At 42.0% G+C, this 16,667-nt stretch overlaps 1 protein-coding gene and 1 pseudogene across 2 annotated transcripts in view; one reads left to right on the top strand and one right to left on the bottom strand.

Annotated features, from left to right (window-relative positions):
- The window catches only part of Fcho2 (FCH and mu domain containing endocytic adaptor 2), a 91,950-nt gene extending 80,679 nt beyond the window's left edge, over positions 1-11,271 (bottom strand). The window contains exon 1 of one of the 2 annotated variants that reach the window (XM_040728878.1): positions 11,107-11,271. In XM_040728878.1, the coding sequence (XP_040584812.1) occupies positions 11,107-11,139 (33 nt within the window). In that variant the 5' untranslated portion in view covers positions 11,140-11,271. The remainder of the gene's footprint in view (positions 1-11,106) is intronic. The other variant, XM_040728877.1, reaches the window with a different exon arrangement.
- Positions 8,524-8,799, top strand: LOC110339581 (annotated as a pseudogene).
- Positions 11,272-16,667: the final 5,396 nt, after the last annotated feature.

Below are 16,667 nucleotides of genomic sequence, written 5' to 3'. Positions count from 1 at the left end.
GGTATCAGTTTCTTTAATATAATTTTGTAATTTCACAAATCTATCACTATTTATTGGTCATGAACTTTCACTGTTAGAAACTAAATAAAATTTTAAATACTTCAAATGGGTCTATATGTATAGGATATATATGTATATATATGTATATGTATATATATATATATATATATATACACAAGCTTGCTTTTCAAAAGAAACCTTCGAAGTTGAGATATCTAACAAAGAACATAGATCTTACTTTCACTCTATCAAAAAGTCACTGCATAAATGGGCATGGTGGTGCACACCTTTAACCCTAGTTTGGGAGGCAGAGGCAGGCAGATCCCTGACCTTGGGACCAGCCTGGTCTACAGAAGAATTCCAGAACAGCCAGGGTTACACAGAGAAACCCTGTCTCAAAAAAACAAAAGAAACCCTGTCTCAACAGTTAGTGTATTGGCCTGGTAAGAGATGACAGTGTAGTAAATACACATACATTCCACCATCAATTTTAGAGTACCAACCAATTTTCAGAGCAATCAATTTTTGTTCCCCCAAATAAACCCATATCCAAGTGGCTAAAGTTTAAAAGTACATATGCACTCATCATTGGTAAGCCCATTTTTAGCAGGCTTATGTAATCTGACTCACACTTATGTATTAAGTAAATGCTTATGTTCACAAAGAAATTTTGCATATGTCTGTAGAGCAGTCAGTATTCAAAACAGCCAAAAGGAAGAAGCAACCCAAATCATCTAAAAAACACATTAAAAATGAAATATGTTCATAAGATAGAAGATGACTAGACCATCAAAGAAAGAGTGACATATTTATGGTAAGAGCTGGGCATAGTGACACAGAGGCAGGCAGATCTCCAGGCCACGCTGGTCTACAACAGCAAGATCTAGGACAGCTAGGACTACATAGAGACCTTGTCTCAGAAAAAAAAGGGGGGGATATTGCAGTAAGTGAGATGCCGAAGATAAAAGACCACACACTTACTATCAGGACTTCATTTATAGCAAAGCCTAGAGTCAGGGAGGCTCTGTACAGAAAGAGAGACAAATAGGTGTTTGGGGGCAATGTGGTGAATGACAAATGTATAAAGGTTTCCTTTTGAGATGATGGCTGCTGCTCTAGCTTGCTTTCTGTTGCTAATGATAAATACCATGACCAGTTTATTTCAGGTCACAGTCCATCACTGAGGGAAGAACTGAAGCAGAACCAGAGGAACACTGCTTACTGCCTGGCTCTCTGCTCATGCTCAGTTAACTCTCCAGTCACTTATTTATTTATTTATCTATTTATTTATTTGGTTGGTTGGGTTTTTTGTTTGGTTGGTTGTTTTGTTTTGTTATTTATTTATTTTTTGGTTGTTTGGTTTTTGAGACAGGGTTTCTCTGTGTAACAGCTCTGGCTGTCCTGAAACTTTCTTTGTAGACCAGGCTGGCCTTGAACTCACAGAGACCCACCTGCCTCTGCCTCCCAGCTGCCTCCCGAGTGCTGGGATTAAAGGTGTGCGTCACCACCTGGAACGTCAGCTAGCTCTCATATACAGCCAAAAAGCACCTGTCTAAGGATGGTTGTCCTCCACAATGGGTTGGGCCCTCCCACATCAATCATCAATCAAGACAATCTGATTTGGGTAAATCCTCAATTAGATTCCCTCTTCCCAGGTGACTCCAGGCCAATAACAGCTAACCAACACAGCTACACATCTATATTACCAAACCTCCTCAACTGCACTTTATTTACTTACATTTTTATTATTTTGGGGGGAGGGTTGTATGGAACTGGTCAGTAAACTGGAGGGCCTTCTGAGTACTACTCAAGAGCTCTGCAAGAACTGTCACTTTAGTGAATTAGATAACAATAAAATACACCTTAGGGAGCTGGAGATGTAGCTCAGCTGGTAAAGTGCTTATCTAGTCTTAAGTTCATCTCCTATATCACATAAACCAGGCATAATGACAAATGCCTATAAATCCTGGAACTCACAAGGTGAAGGCAGTTTAAGGTCATCCTGAATTACATACATCCTGAGTTTGAGATCATCCTGGGCTACATGAGACTCTGCCTCAAAAGGGTGATACCCACTTGGCAGTGGTGGCACACGCCTTTAAACCCAGCACTTGGAAGACAGAGGCAGGCCGATTTGTGAGTTCGAGGTCAGCCTGGTCTGAAAAGAGAGTTCCAGGACAGCCAGAGCTGTTACACAGAGAAACTCTGTCTTGAAAAGCCAAAAAGAAAAAAAATATATATATATATATATATACATATATATATATATATATATGGGAGATTTGCAGGCAAAAATGTTTATACTTCAAAAAGCTGTTTTTAAAAATTTAAAAAGCAAAGTAAAAAATTTTTAATGTACTTTCTCCCTGAAGTCTTCAAGGGTAGACCCACAGCTGGAATTCAACTTCAACTTACCTTTCATAATAAATTGAGACCAATCTGGTCTACATAGCAAGTTCCAGGACAGCCAGGGCTTTTTAAAGAGACCCTGTGTCCAAATAAATAAATACTTGACAGAAACTGATTATTAACTGAGAACAATTTTTAATACCATTCCTGGTCTGAGAAAAAGTTAAGATGAAATTTAAGATTCTTCACTGTGCATGCTAGGGAGTTGTTATACTCAGATTATAGATGGAATCTTTATCTGCTGACCTCAAAGCATTTCACAGGGGTACTCTCTCTCCTCATTCATTGTTCACTGGTCATGTCCTGAGAGAAACCACATTTTATTAAAGCCCAATCTAAGGGCTAGGAGAGCAATCCCTTTAATCTCAGCACACTGGGAGGCAGAGGCAGGGGGATCTGTATGAGTTCCAAGCCAGCAAAAGAGCTACAAAGCAAGACCTTGTCTCAAAAATAAACAAAACACCAGTCCAAGCAGCTATTTAAATCAAGTTGGGGGTATGGCTTACTGGCAGAGTGCTTGTCTAGCATTTGATAAGACTCTAAAAGGATATTCTTTTTTTGTTTGTTTGTTTTTTTGTTTTTCAAGACAGGGTTTCTCTGTGGCTTTGGAGGCTGTCCTGGAACTCGCTTGGTAGTCCAGGCTGGTCTCGAACTCACAGAGATCTGCCTGCCTCTGCCTCCTGAGTGCTGGGATTAAAGGTGTGCGCCACCAAAGCCCGGCAAAGGATATTCTTAAAATCACACAAACCCTTAAAAGGAAAACACATCTCCCAAGACTGAAGTTAATAGTTTGATATATATTATTCCACATTCAGTTTAGTGAAAAGAAGACTTTATTATGCACAGTTTTGGACTGACATTATTAAACTGAAATGTAGCTAAAAAGATACACTATAAAATCAAGTCACTAAAAATGCTCAGGCTTCTTCTAGTCTAATACAGAGTTAGCAAGCAGAGTGCCTTTGAGATCTCTAATTAAAAAGTTTAGACGGGCAGAGCGGCACAGGCCTTCAGTCCTGCATCCCAGAGGCTGAGGCAGATGTGTCTGTAAGTCCCAGACCAAGCAGGGCTTACAGTAAGACTACAGACTAGAAATTAAGTCATAAATCAAAACTGTATCCTTCCTAATGTCAGTGTTCTAAAAGTCCTCCCTCTGAGTTAAAATAAACAGATTAAATCACTATCAACTTTTCACTTCAATTTCTCCTGAGATTAAGCAAAGATACAAAATAAAATACCCTTTCCAAAATTCTAAGCACTTCACAATAAAATTCAGTGCAGTCTAAAATAATTTTTAAAAGTTCATGATGTCATTTGCCTGTAATCCCATCATTCAGGCAAGGCAAAAGGATCATGAGTTTGTGTACAGCCTGAGCTACATAGAGTCAAGTCAAGTTTGTTTTCTTCTGTTTGTTGTGTCTTATTTTAAGATGAGCCTGGGCCAAAAAAAAAAAAAAAAAATGGCTCAGAGGTTTAGAGCACTGGCTGTTCTGCCAGAGGTCCTGAGTTCAGTTCCCAGCAACTACATGGTGGCTCACAACCATGTGTAATCTGGTGCCCTCTTCTGACCTATAGGGATACATGCAGACAGAACACTGTATACATAATTATACATAATAAATAAATCTTAAAAAAAACAAAAAAGAAAAAGAAAGATCCTATCTCAAAAACAAACTAAATACAGAACTGCAGAGATGGCTCTGAAGTTAAGAGCACTGGCTGCTCTTACAGAGGACCTGGTTCAAATTCCAATACCCATATGGTGGTTACCTGCCATCTTCTTCTGACCTCTGTGGGCTGTACATACACATGGTGCACAGACAATTCAAAACACACAAAATAAAAGTCCTTTTCTAAAAACTGTAATTTTAGAATGTCTATTAATCAAGCATACTTAAACTAAGTTAATTGAATTTGTAGCTGAATATTCTGTTTGTTGCAGTGAAGATAACTTAAATATGGCTAACTACTTAACAGTCATACACAAACACATTTCACTTTGTATATACATATGCTTGTATATACAGGTTCTTTGGAAAGGTAAAAATAAGTGACTGGGTTTAGGAAGATCATAATGGCTGGAGAAAAAGGGAGATTTTATACTTTAGTCTCTTTTGTACTTTTGAGTATCAACAGATATAAAACAATTTGCAAGTCTGTTAATATACAGTAAATATTAGTTTAAGATGTGTTATAGTCATTTAAGCTGTGGAACATTTGTTTAATGATGCAAAGATGTATTGCATTCTTTTATGTTGTATTTAACTCTGTAAAACTGGTCACTTTGCCTGCCTAACACACATGAAGAGCTGAACAGCCAATAGCTACTCAGAAGAGAGAATAGGCAGGGCTAGTGGGCAGAGAGAAGAAATCTAGAGAAGAGAGCAAAGAGCAAGAAAAGAAGAGGATGCCAAGGGTCAGCCACCCAGCTACACAGCCAGCCACAGAGTAAAAAGGAAAGATAAGAAAGGTAAAAGCCCAAAGGCAAAACATAGTTAAAGAGAAACAGGATAGTTTAAGTTAGAAAAGCTGGCCAAGGCAGGCATTCATAAGAATGAGTCTCTGTATTTATTTGGGAACTGGGTCCTCAAAGAGTTAAAAAAAAACCCTACATATTTCTACATATATGTCCACTTATATATACAATAGGATCATATTCTTAGCAAGAATACCAAATTATAACATTTACAACTTTGAAGTAATAGAAAGACAAGCCTCTCTTTTAGGTTTCCACAGTCATATTAAATATTTTTCTAAATATAGATATTTTTAACTTTTTAATCTGAAAAACCCTAAAAAAAAAATCCTTCCCCCAAATGATGTGACGGACTTTGGTGGTCCCGTAGAGGGCCTCACTATCCCTGAGGAGTGAGTGGGGGCTGAGTTAGGGGGGGTTGGTGGGGAGCATGGGAGGATGGGAGGACAAGGGAATGGGGGGATTGATACATAAATAAGAGTGCTTCTAAAATTATATATATATTTTTAAAAATCTAAATGTACCAATCTCTCATCTAAGATACTAAATTTATTTTGACAATCAAATAAAAATATAACAATGGTTTTACACTCCAAAGTCCTATTACTAGAATAGTACAGATCTTCTAAAAGCATTTTAATCCTCCCATCTTTATCCATATTAACTACAGATCAGGTTGGATAACCAAGCACTCCAACTTAATTTAAGACTAAAGTATGATGATGCCAATGAAGCAGTGAATGAAATGAGACTGTGTACAAGTTAAACACTAGGATTAAAAAGGAACAGCTTCGAGATCAAAATACCTAACACCACTTATTGTTAATTTTTGCTGCTGACTGAGACACCCCTAGAGAAAGTTTCCTAATTCAAAACATTACTTTAGTATAAACTAAGGAATATGTGACATGTTATACAGATTAGGTAAAATGATATTTGTAAAGTATTAAACACAAGACTACCATGCTTACTTTTCCTGTAAGTAATTAATGTCTGTGGAATTCCTTTCATTTTTTCTGATGAATAACCTAGGTCTATACAAAAACAGTCATTTTAATTATTACAGTGCAGTGTTTTTACAGATAATCTCAGTATTATAAACTAGTACTTAACTCTCCCTCTCAGAAAGATGTAGCAAAACAGACAATAAAATACTGGACAGTAGCCTTTTAAAGTTATGTAATCTGTTAAAAAGCTAACATTTGTTTTTACATATTAAAAGTAATGATGTGGATTACTTTTAACAGGAAAAAGTATTTTCAGCTTGATTATCAATAGCACTACGCTTTATGGCAACAGACTTATCAGCAACAAAACATCTGCTATGTAGGAAGCCTTGAGCATGTTTTTCTTGTTTAAAGTACAGTATTAAGGGATTTTTAATTTAGCAGTTTCAGTTAGGAAAAACTATAAAGAAAAAGGGAGGATGTGCTACTTTCAAAAGAGCTTGAAACGTGTTTCAATGATTCAAGCTTTCCTCTAACAAAAATGCCACTATATAAGGTCTGTCTTTATAGATGCAGGGAGAACACCATTCATAGGTTGTTTGCTTAGAAACTTAAACTGCAGAGTTTTCCATTACCTCACGTTGACCAGTTTTTTTGGACTGGTGTGTGTATTTACCACATACAATATGTTTTGAACTTGGACAAGTTTTATTTTCTTTCCACTTTAAATACTAGAGGAAATAAATATTAAATTCTCTACTTTAATTACTTCACGAACGACCCTGAACTATGTAAAACTGCATGATGTTTAATGCAGAGAACTGAAACCCTTCTAAACTGGCTGCCTATTATAAGTTAATCCTGAGGCTTTCCTAGGTCCCTTTGCCTCCTCTGGGGGCCTTTCATGCTCTAATTTAGAACTTTCAGGCCCAATTCCACACTGGGAAATAAATTCAATCTATTTTTAATCTATTTTACTATTTGTTCTCAATACTGGAAATGAAGGCAAAGACTGCAACATAAACTAGCTTTTAGATACTCAAATTATTCTTCTTCCTCTATTAATTTGATCAAACAATAAGTGTGAAAAATATGTATGAAAATATCCAGAAAGGCATTCTCTAAAATAGGCAAAAACAGGAGTTGTTAATAAACTACTAGCATGGTTTTTTCAACTTTATTTTTATTTTATGTACATTGGTATTTTGCTGCATGTGTGTCAGTGTAAGGGTGCTAGATTCCCTGGAACTGGAGTTATAGACAGTCGTGAACCGCCATGTGGGTCCTCTGGAAGAGTAGCCAGTACTCTTAACCCCTGAGCCATCTCTCCAGCCCACAAAATATTAAGAAAAGCTTTTCTTAGCCAGAAGCAGAGGCAGGGACTTTAATCCTAGCACTTGGGAGGCAGAGCCAGATAGATTTCTGTGAGCCGAAGGACAGCCTGATCTATAGAGCAAGTTCCAGGACAGCCCGGGCTGTTACACAGAGAAACCCATCTCCAAAAACAAAAACCTAAAACAAAAAAAGGAAAGCTTCTCTTTTCAAATTACACTTGCCTCTCTGGGGGCGTGGGGGATGCATATCTGCCACAGAGGGCAACTGCAGGAGTCTTTCCTTCCTCTATGCAAGTCCTGGGATCAAGCTTGGAGACAGAGGTCTCAACCAGCTGAGCCTATAAACATCAGTCCTTGCTGGGGCATTGGTGGCGCATGTCTTTAATCCCAGCACTTGGGAGGCAGAGGCAGGCAGATCTCTGTGAGTTCGAGGCCAGCCTGGTCTACAGAGCAAGTTCCAGGACAGCCTACAAAACAATGCAGAGAAACCCTGTCTCAAAACACCAAAAAAAAAAAAAAAAAAAAAAAATCAATCCCTAGGTACTTAAGTTTAAGTGTATGGAGGAACCCTAAAATTCATATGGAAATGAAAGGGACCCCAGAAAAAATTTTTTAAGATTTATTATGCATACAGAATTTTGTCTACATGTATGTCCACAGGCCAGAAGAGGATATCAGATCTCATTATAGATGGTTGTGAACCACCATGTGGTTGCTGGGAATTGAACTCAGGACCTCTGGAAGAGCAGCCAGTGCTCTTAACTTCTGAGTCATCTCTCCAGCCCCCCCCCCCCAATATTTTTAAAAGAAAAAACTTGTAGGACTTGCTTGTTTCCTGCTTCCTGACTCATCATACAAAGCTGTATAAAATAGTATAGTAGCAGCTGTCATAAAGTAGACAATAGAATAAAACTGAGAATCCAAAAATAAACCCTTCATTCATGGTAAAGTGATATTTGAAAAAGGTGCCACCAAAACACAAGGAAGAAGGAAGACTCTTAAAGAAAAAGATGCTGGAACAAAATAAACATACACTTGTAAATAGTGAAGCTGTATGTACCCTTTTTTTTGAACACACAGGATTAAGTTCAAATGGATCACAGAAGGAACTAAAGAGCTTAACTATGAAATCTTTTTTTTTAAACTATGAAATCTTATAAGAAAACAGGAGTAAATTAGGTTACAGAAAGGCCTCTCAGGATAACAAAAGCTTGGACTTCTCAAAGGTTTCATCAAAATTAAAAACTGGACTGCAAAAGATGTTATCAGCAAGATAAAGACATTTTTCAGAATGGAATGGAAAGGTATTGTATGCTTCTGGAGTCCCTGCAGTGGCCTTCAGGGGTCATGGAGCTCCATGGACCTGGTCTTCTCCTGCACTCAACTGGCCTATAGGCAGATCTACTGCTGAGGCAAGTGCCTGGACAAGCACTACCAGTACCGGCGGTTGTGTTACACAGAGAACTCTCCAAGCAAGTACCAAAAACTCATCTGACATCTGAAGGATGTTCATTACATGACTCATGAGCCAGAACCACATATTCTCATCTTTAGAGGACCTCTTCCAAAAAAGAAGTACACCTGGAGATCACCTAATCGTTTTCAATTTGATGTAGATGTGCATATAAGGTAGTGTTCAGTGAACACTTGGAAAATGTTCAGAGCTTTCATACACACCTATACATGAGCTGTAGTCTTCACAGCAACAGAGTTCACTTAAAGGCAACTGCAAGGAGGTTATTTTTAATTGTTCAAGATCATTTTCTTCGTTTTTTTTCTTGGTGTTTTACTTGTTGCTTTTATTAAATAAAGCTTGTATTGTATATTGTGTTAAGAAAGAGGGAGGAAGGGAGGGAGGAAGGGAGGGAGGGAGGGAGGGAGAAAGGAAGGAAGGAAGGAAGGAAGGAAGGAAGGAAGGAAGGAAGGAAGGAAGGAAGGAAGGCAGGTAGGTGCATCTAAGGGTCGGAATGTAGTGCAAGCCTTTAATCCCAGTGCCTGGGAAGCAGAGGCTGGCAATCTGATTTCACTGGTCTACACAGTGAGTTCTAAGGCAGCAAGGGCTAGGTAATTAGACCCGATCTTAAAAAACAAAAAAAAAAGAAATGTGCACCCAGTGGTGATAGAAATGGCACACACCTATATTCCCAGAATTAGGTAGGCTGAGGCAGGAGGATCAGAAAAATCAGGAAACTGTCTTTAGAAGGTAGGTAAGTGGGCAAGCCCACGAGCGTGCAGGGGGTGGGGGTGGAAGTAATCCAGAATATAAAAAGAATTCAATAATAAAAAGGTAATAAAGATAATGGGTCTACACAGTTATCCAAAGAAAAATACTTAAAATAGGCAATAAGAACATGAAAAAAATTTCGACATCATTAGCCACAGAAAAATGCAAATCAAAACCACAAGCTGCTACTTCATGTCCACCATAACACTGTACCACAACAGATAATAAGTGTTGGTGGGCACATTCCTGAGACACTGCAGAGCATTTGCCCAGCGTTGTAACCTCTCTGGCAAACAGTGCAGCAGTTGACTGAACTAGTAATACAGTTCACCATCTGCTTCTTGGCCCTTTGACTAATCAAGTGCAAATATAGTTAACCGTATGACCCAGTAAATTCCAATCCCAAAAGAAATGAAAACACATGCTCTGACAAACGTGTATAAAAGTGCTCATAGCAATATTACTCATAATAAACAAGGAATAGTTATGATGGGTACCAAACATCCATCACCAATGAATGAGTAAGTAAAATGTGGAATGGAATATTATTTGGCCATAAAAAGGAATTAAATATTAACATGGACTATCTCGTGAATTAACTTTGAAAATATTATAGTAAGTGAAGCAAGCCTGACATAGGAGTCTCATTTACATGCTGAGTCCAGAAGACAGACCTGTAGAAGCAGAGATATCAGTTGCCCAAGGGCTGAGGCAAGGGGCAAACTGGGAGTGTCTGCTAACCCGTACAGGATTCTTCCTGAGGTTATGAAATTGCTCTAAAATTGACTGTGGTGATGTTTGCACAAAACAATGAGGAACTCTTCACAATATGCACTTTAAATGCATACACTGCATACATGAAAAATAGGAACCTCAATAAAAACCACTCTTAAAAAAAAACACCACTGCGTACAGATGTTTGTAGGTAACATTCGAAACAAGTAACTATGAAGTGATTGTATTATTGAGCAAGCCTGTGCTTAAGACAGAATTAAGAATCTGAGATAGCAGTGGCTGGCGGGACTGAAAGCTGACTCCTCCTTTTAACACATCTACACCTCAACAAAATGAAACTGAGGTATTTATTTGTGAGGGTCGGGCTATAAAAACCAGGTTCGGCCAAACTATCTGAATAAACACGTTACTTTTCTTGCACAGGACTCAAGCGTCCTTGCCATGATCGGCAAACAGTAAGTGCACGCAAGCACTCCGCGGGCAGACGCGGGGAGAAAGAGGAAGGTCCGTGAAACCCAACTTGCACGGGCTTTGTGAGCAGGCCTGGAGGCAAAGTCCTGGGCGCAGCCCCACGAGCCCAGCCGCGCGCCCAGGAGGAAGTGCCCAGCCCGCCCGAGAGAGCGAGCAGGGACTCCGCGCTGGGCCCCGGGCCTGCGCCGCGGGAAGCAGACCCCGCAGGGCGCCCGGCTTCCCCGCGCCCGACGCCGCACACGCCCCGTCGGCGCTTTGTCCCCGCCCGGCGCCGCGGGCCCTGAAGAGTCCCCGCCAAGGCTCCCGGGCCGCGCTGCCAGCCCCGGAGCCCCGCGCAGCTGCCAGCCGGGAGAACCCGGTGGCCGAAGAGCCTTGGCCAACGCGGGAGCTCGGCCGGGCAGCCCCGGGCCGCGGACTCTCGCTCGGCCGCCTCCAGAGCCGCCGCCCGCCGCGCACGCAGGCCACGGGGAGAAGCCGAAGCCCGCGGCGTTCCCGACACATTCCTCTCACCCAGAAATTCTCCACGAAATGCGCCATGACCATCGTGCCGCCGCCGCGCCGGGTTCCGCGTCCGCACCCGCCCGCCGCTGGGTAAACACGGACCGGCCTCCACGGCGCCCCCGCCTCTCGCCGCCGCCGCCGCCGCCTTCTTCCCAGAGACCGCCCGCCGACCCTCCAAGGCGCATGCGCCACCTAGCGGCCGCCGCCGCCGCCGCCGGCCCCGCTCCTGGGCGCTGCGTCCCGAGTGCGCGTGCGCGTGGTCTGGCCGGGTCCGAGCGTTCTCTGGGAATGAGGCCGAACTTAGTCTCTGCGAGTCGCCTAGGCTGGCGGGAGCCGGGCGACCGCAGGCCCGGGGGGCGGAGCGAATAAGGCCCCGCCCATTCGCTCCTCTTGGTGAGTCCAGCGTCGGGGCCTTCGAGGATCTCCCTGCTTGGCAGGCTGGGAGTAAGGAAACTTGGCGGTTGGCCATCCCGAGGAGACTGGGAAACCTTTGGTCAACAGGGAGCCTTTCCTTGACTGGGAAGTAAGATCCAAAACAAAACTGTCCAAGCCCGGAAAGGGAGGAAACGCCCAGTGTCGCCTGCAAGACTCGGCACCGCTGCCGGTCACAAGGGAGCCAGCCAGCCTGCCGAGAGCAGGCTTGACCCGAAACGCGACCCTTCCAGGCCTGTTCACAAAGCCCTCAGTAATCTTACCAACTTGTACACTCAGGAAAGAGACACAAGTTTTAACATGCCTCGGTCTAATGGAGAAACTAAATCCCTTTACATGCCTTACTTTCCAAAAGCTTAAAAAAACAGAAACCTTAGAGGTCTCAAGTTCATTAAAGACAGGTCAAAATCTGCAAGTTTGAAGCCAAGTTCCACAAATTAATTTAGTGTAGTTTTAACTACAATATTCACACCGGCCCTCCTAAGACCTTGTTTTCAAACATGAACAAGGTAACGCTTTCCTCACGGGTAATTATTTTACTCCCAGAAAGTAAAAACTATGCATTGTCTTTGATGTGGACGAAATGTAAAAGATAACTATATAACGGTTGTGCCTTTATAAGAGTGTCCTTTATAAATATTCATGTAATGATAAGATACCTGTGACCTGCTCCAAAGTATTTCATAAGAGTTGGGCAGAAGGCTGGGGTACCGGTGATGCAAGATTGGGCATGAGTTGTTATCTGGGGATGGATGATGGGGAAATGCTGGTTTGATGTACCACTTGAAAAGATTTATGAGATTGACTGTTTTGCCTGCATGCAATGTATGTACTCCTTGTGTGTGCCTAGTGGCCTGTGAGGCCAAGAGAGGGTGTGGGATCCCCCTGGTGCTGAAGATACAGTTGTGAACCACCATGTGGGCGCTGGAATTGAATCTGAGTCCTCTACAAGAACAGTCATGCTCCTAACCACTGAGCCATCTCTGCAATTCCTTTGTATATGTTAACTCCTCTGTTTCTTTAAAATAAAATTTGCCTCAGTTCTGTAAGCCATCAGGCTAGTTAGGTCATCCTTGATGCTGAAGATGTAAGAAAATTCTGCCAAAAGGGGGTAAGAAAGTACACCCTGCAAAAGAGTGTTAAAGACCATACATATCCTCTGTGTGTGTGTGTTTCTGTGTTCCTCTGTCACACACACACACACACACACACACACACACACACACACTTCCTTTCAAAAGAAAACCTGCACAGGTGACTGTTAGTGGTGATCAAATGTTAAACACTGACCCCTAACCATAACCCTCCTCTCCCATGACCAACACCGTCAGGTCCCTACATAACTGTTTGTCTTTCCCGCTCTATCCTCAAATTAAAAGGTGAACTGCAAAGCCAGGCAGTGGTGGCGTACACTTTTAATCCCAGCACTCGGGAGGCAGAGGCAGGCGGATCTCTGTGAGTTCAAGGCCAGCCTGGTCTGCAGAGCGAGTTCCAGGACAGCCTCCAAAGCCACAGAGAAACCTTGTCTGGAAAAACCAATAAATAAATAAATAAATAAATGTGAACTGCAAAACAGTCTGCAGTGAAAATCTGTGGGAGGGATGGAATGGTTGCCCACATCAGAAGTAAGCAGCTCTGGAGCTCAGGCAACTCTGAGCAGCAGAAGTCCTTGAGAATGGAAGTTAACTTGTCAAATCCTGCTCTCAGTGGGATTTGAACACATTGTGTTCTTGCATAACAAAAAGTGTTGCTTCCCAGTAGTGTCAGGCACAGGTTTGCCTTTTCTTAAGGTTCTAATTTGTGGTTACAACACAGACTGTTTATCAAGTAGCTGTAGCCCTCCACTGGCCACCATTTTGTTCTTAACTCTGGTCTCATAGATATTAAGGATGTCTGCCATCAAGGTAAATACTCCTCGGTGTGTGTTAAGTTCATAGGGTTCATTGTAAATTACCTGGTATTTAAGCTGTAGAACTCTATAAACAGTGATTAAGCTGGCTGAATTTCATTGAACATGGCATAATATAAGAAGAATGTGGGTGGCATCAGTCACCTCTGTCGTTTCAATGACGTTCTCAGGGATGCACAGACAACAGTTCAGCAGAGCAGAGTTAAGGCCCTGAGTGGGTAGCTCACTCACATGCCTTAAAGTATTATTGATCTTAGCTTTTTCTAATCCAAATAGATTTTGAAATTATTAAAAGCCAACATGTCTAACAACAATATACAACTCTTCCTGCCACCTAATACCAGTCACCTGACAGTTACTCAGTTAATGTTTGGTGACTAAATGGTTCATTAAGCCTGTCATAAACATGTCAAGGTGGCTGAGTCCTTGGCTGTGCAGTAACTCCATTCTTTTGCACTTGCTCTTTAATTGATGCTAATCCTATGGCTTATAAAAATATGAAGTTCTGCTTGATTGAACTTTTCACCTTAGTTTAAATATTTTCAAACAAATTCCTGTGGGCTTGATCAGCCTTCTTATAGAGTACCAGTTTTTGTGAAACTAAGATAAAATTGAAAAAAGGATTCAAGACATGCTTTATCAGGAGATTTCCTTTGGCAAGGGGCTCAACTTTTGAGCCTCCATTTTGAGGTACTCATCAAACTTACCTTCCACTTATGATTTTTTTTCATTACACCTGCCACAAACATTCCAGTTTCTGGGGAGAGGCTGTTGTTCCCCATTAAATTTTATCCAAGCATAGATATTATAGCCCAAAGCATTCCTGGGCTGTTAAATCATAACTCAATGAGTGGTATTAAATGAGAGACTGGAAAATTTACATAAAATAAGTGTAGATACTTGGGTTTGTAAAATGTGGCTTACGTCCAAGTTCAAAGGCCTGATCCATTAGGCAATAGAACACATCCACTTTTGCATTCCTTGGTATGAATATGACCTTCCCGTCCAGCTTACAGCTCAAAGCACATGAGTCAACATTTCGTTGCAAGGTCTATTTCCTCATAACCATGTTGAAAACTAGTTTCATTTCAGAGGCGTGGCCATAAAATAAAGCAACATTTCTCCATTTGCTTTCCATATAACTTTGTAAAAATATTCCACTAATTCCTCAGATGAGCATGGCACAAGAGATGCTCATGTAGACCTGACCTTGCTACTCCCCTCACCAGGCAGCATCTGTGGTAGGTGCAGGGATCTTTCTTTCACTCAGACTCAACAGCAACAAGAGGGAGGAGAGAAAAAAGGCAGATCTCCAAAATCCTTTTCGCCGGGCGTTGGTGGCACATGCCTTTAATCCCAGCACTCGGGAGGCAGAGGCAGGCGGATCTCTGTGAGTTCGAGACCAGCCTGGACTACCAAGCAAGTTCCAGGACAGCCTCCAAAACAATACAGAAAAACCCTGTCTCGAAAACCCAAAAAAAAAGCAAAAAACAAAAAAAAAATCCTTTTCCCTCTTCCCTCCCCCTCTCCTTCCCCCCTCCTCTCATCTCCTCTCTCTCTGTCTCTCTCTCTCTCTGTCTCTCTCTCTCTCTCTCTCTCACACACACACACACACTCAAGAAGAAACATACTGAAAGCAAAGGCTTTATGCAAAACAGAAAAAGCAAAGACTTAGCAGATGGTAGCCAGGCAGGCTGCACCATGAGGGCTGTGAGGTAAAAACAAGCTGATCTAATCCGTGCCTGAAGAGAACTAAATGCACCCATCTGCACAGCCGCCCCTCTTCAGATCATGCAGCCAGGCATACTTCTCTCTTCGGGGCACTTGGGACAGGCAGCCATTAGATGTGGTATCATTCTTCCCTCTAGAATGAGATGTATTCCCCCCCAAGGACTCCCTTACCTTGCTGTCTGTATAAGAAGCATAAAACACCAGACGGGCTCAGAGGTTTATACCTCTGGTGGCCACAGAGAACCCAACAGAACTTTCTAAACTAAGAGAGAATTAGAGAGTCGCAAAGGCAATAAAAGCATAAAGACATTCATAAGTGTTTCTCATCAATGTTAGGTGAAAAGGCAGAAGATGGTATGGAAAGTAAATGAAAATTACAAAGACACAAAAGATAGAAAGATGAAAAAATACTTAGACTAATATTCGCTAAATAGTGTAACTGGACCTAGTGCTATTCAATGTCCTTCATTGGTTCTCCCTTTCTCTCGTTTATATAGGCAGTAGCCACTTACTGAGCATTTGTACAATAGAAGAAAGTCATAGTTGGATATGGTGGAAACCATAGAGGAGTTTCGCCAAGGTCTGTGGACCAGGACTTAACACACAGGTGGTCACAATGCATATGTGTACAATGAGTGCGAGTTCATCATTGTGTCAAAAGGGTACTCTCACAGAAATCTGTCTCTCTTTTGTTTTTCTTTCAGAAAGGAGTGACAAGAAACTGTCCCACATTCTGCCGGGTGTTAGTGGCACACACCTTTGATCCCAGCACTCGGGAGACAGAGGCAGGCAGATCTCTGTAAGTTCAAGGCCAGCCTGGTCTACAGAGCAAGTTCCAGGACAGCCAGGACTACACAGAGAAACCCTGTCTCGGAAAAAAGATAAAAGAAGAGAAGCTGTCCCAGACACCAGGGTTATCCTCCTTTAGCACAGAGGACTGCAGATCCAGGAATAGCGGAGGCCAGAGTGACTTCCAGGGCTAGCTGGCGCCCTAGCTGAGTGAACAGCACTAGGAATTACCCTAGAACAACCCAAGCAAGAGGCTTCATTGACTGAGCTATGAATGGAGGAAACAGACTTGGTTGTCCTTAAAGATCCTCTGGAGCCCAGACAGCGATCTGAGTCTGGTTGGGAAGCCTTGGATTTGGGTCCTGTCCTGTGAGTTCATGGCTGAAGGCTTAGTCTTCAGTATGGTGATACTAAAATACTTGAACCTTTAAGAATTGGGCCTAGTGAAAATAATTAGGCCATGGAGGCACTACCCTTCAAGAGATTAATGCAGGTCTCATGGGACTGGATTAGTTCATGCAAAAAAGGAATGTTGTAAAGGAGGCAGGTGAATTTTTCCTCAAATACTGCTTAGTCCTCCCTTACACTCCATTACTGTGCTGCCATCTGCCAGGACGCCTTCACTAAAACCAAGCAGTTGCCTGTGCTATGCGCTTTAGTTTTCAATTTCCAGAACTCTGGGCTTGATGGGTGTGAGACCTGGTCCACA

The sequence above is a fragment of the Mesocricetus auratus genome, unplaced genomic scaffold, assembly GCF_017639785.1.
Source record: "Mesocricetus auratus isolate SY011 unplaced genomic scaffold, BCM_Maur_2.0 Super-Scaffold_100020, whole genome shotgun sequence".
NCBI classification, from domain to species: domain Eukaryota; kingdom Metazoa; phylum Chordata; class Mammalia; order Rodentia; family Cricetidae; genus Mesocricetus; species Mesocricetus auratus.
The sequence above is the reverse complement of the archived record's forward strand: the minus strand, read 5'-3'. Positions and strand labels throughout refer to the sequence as shown.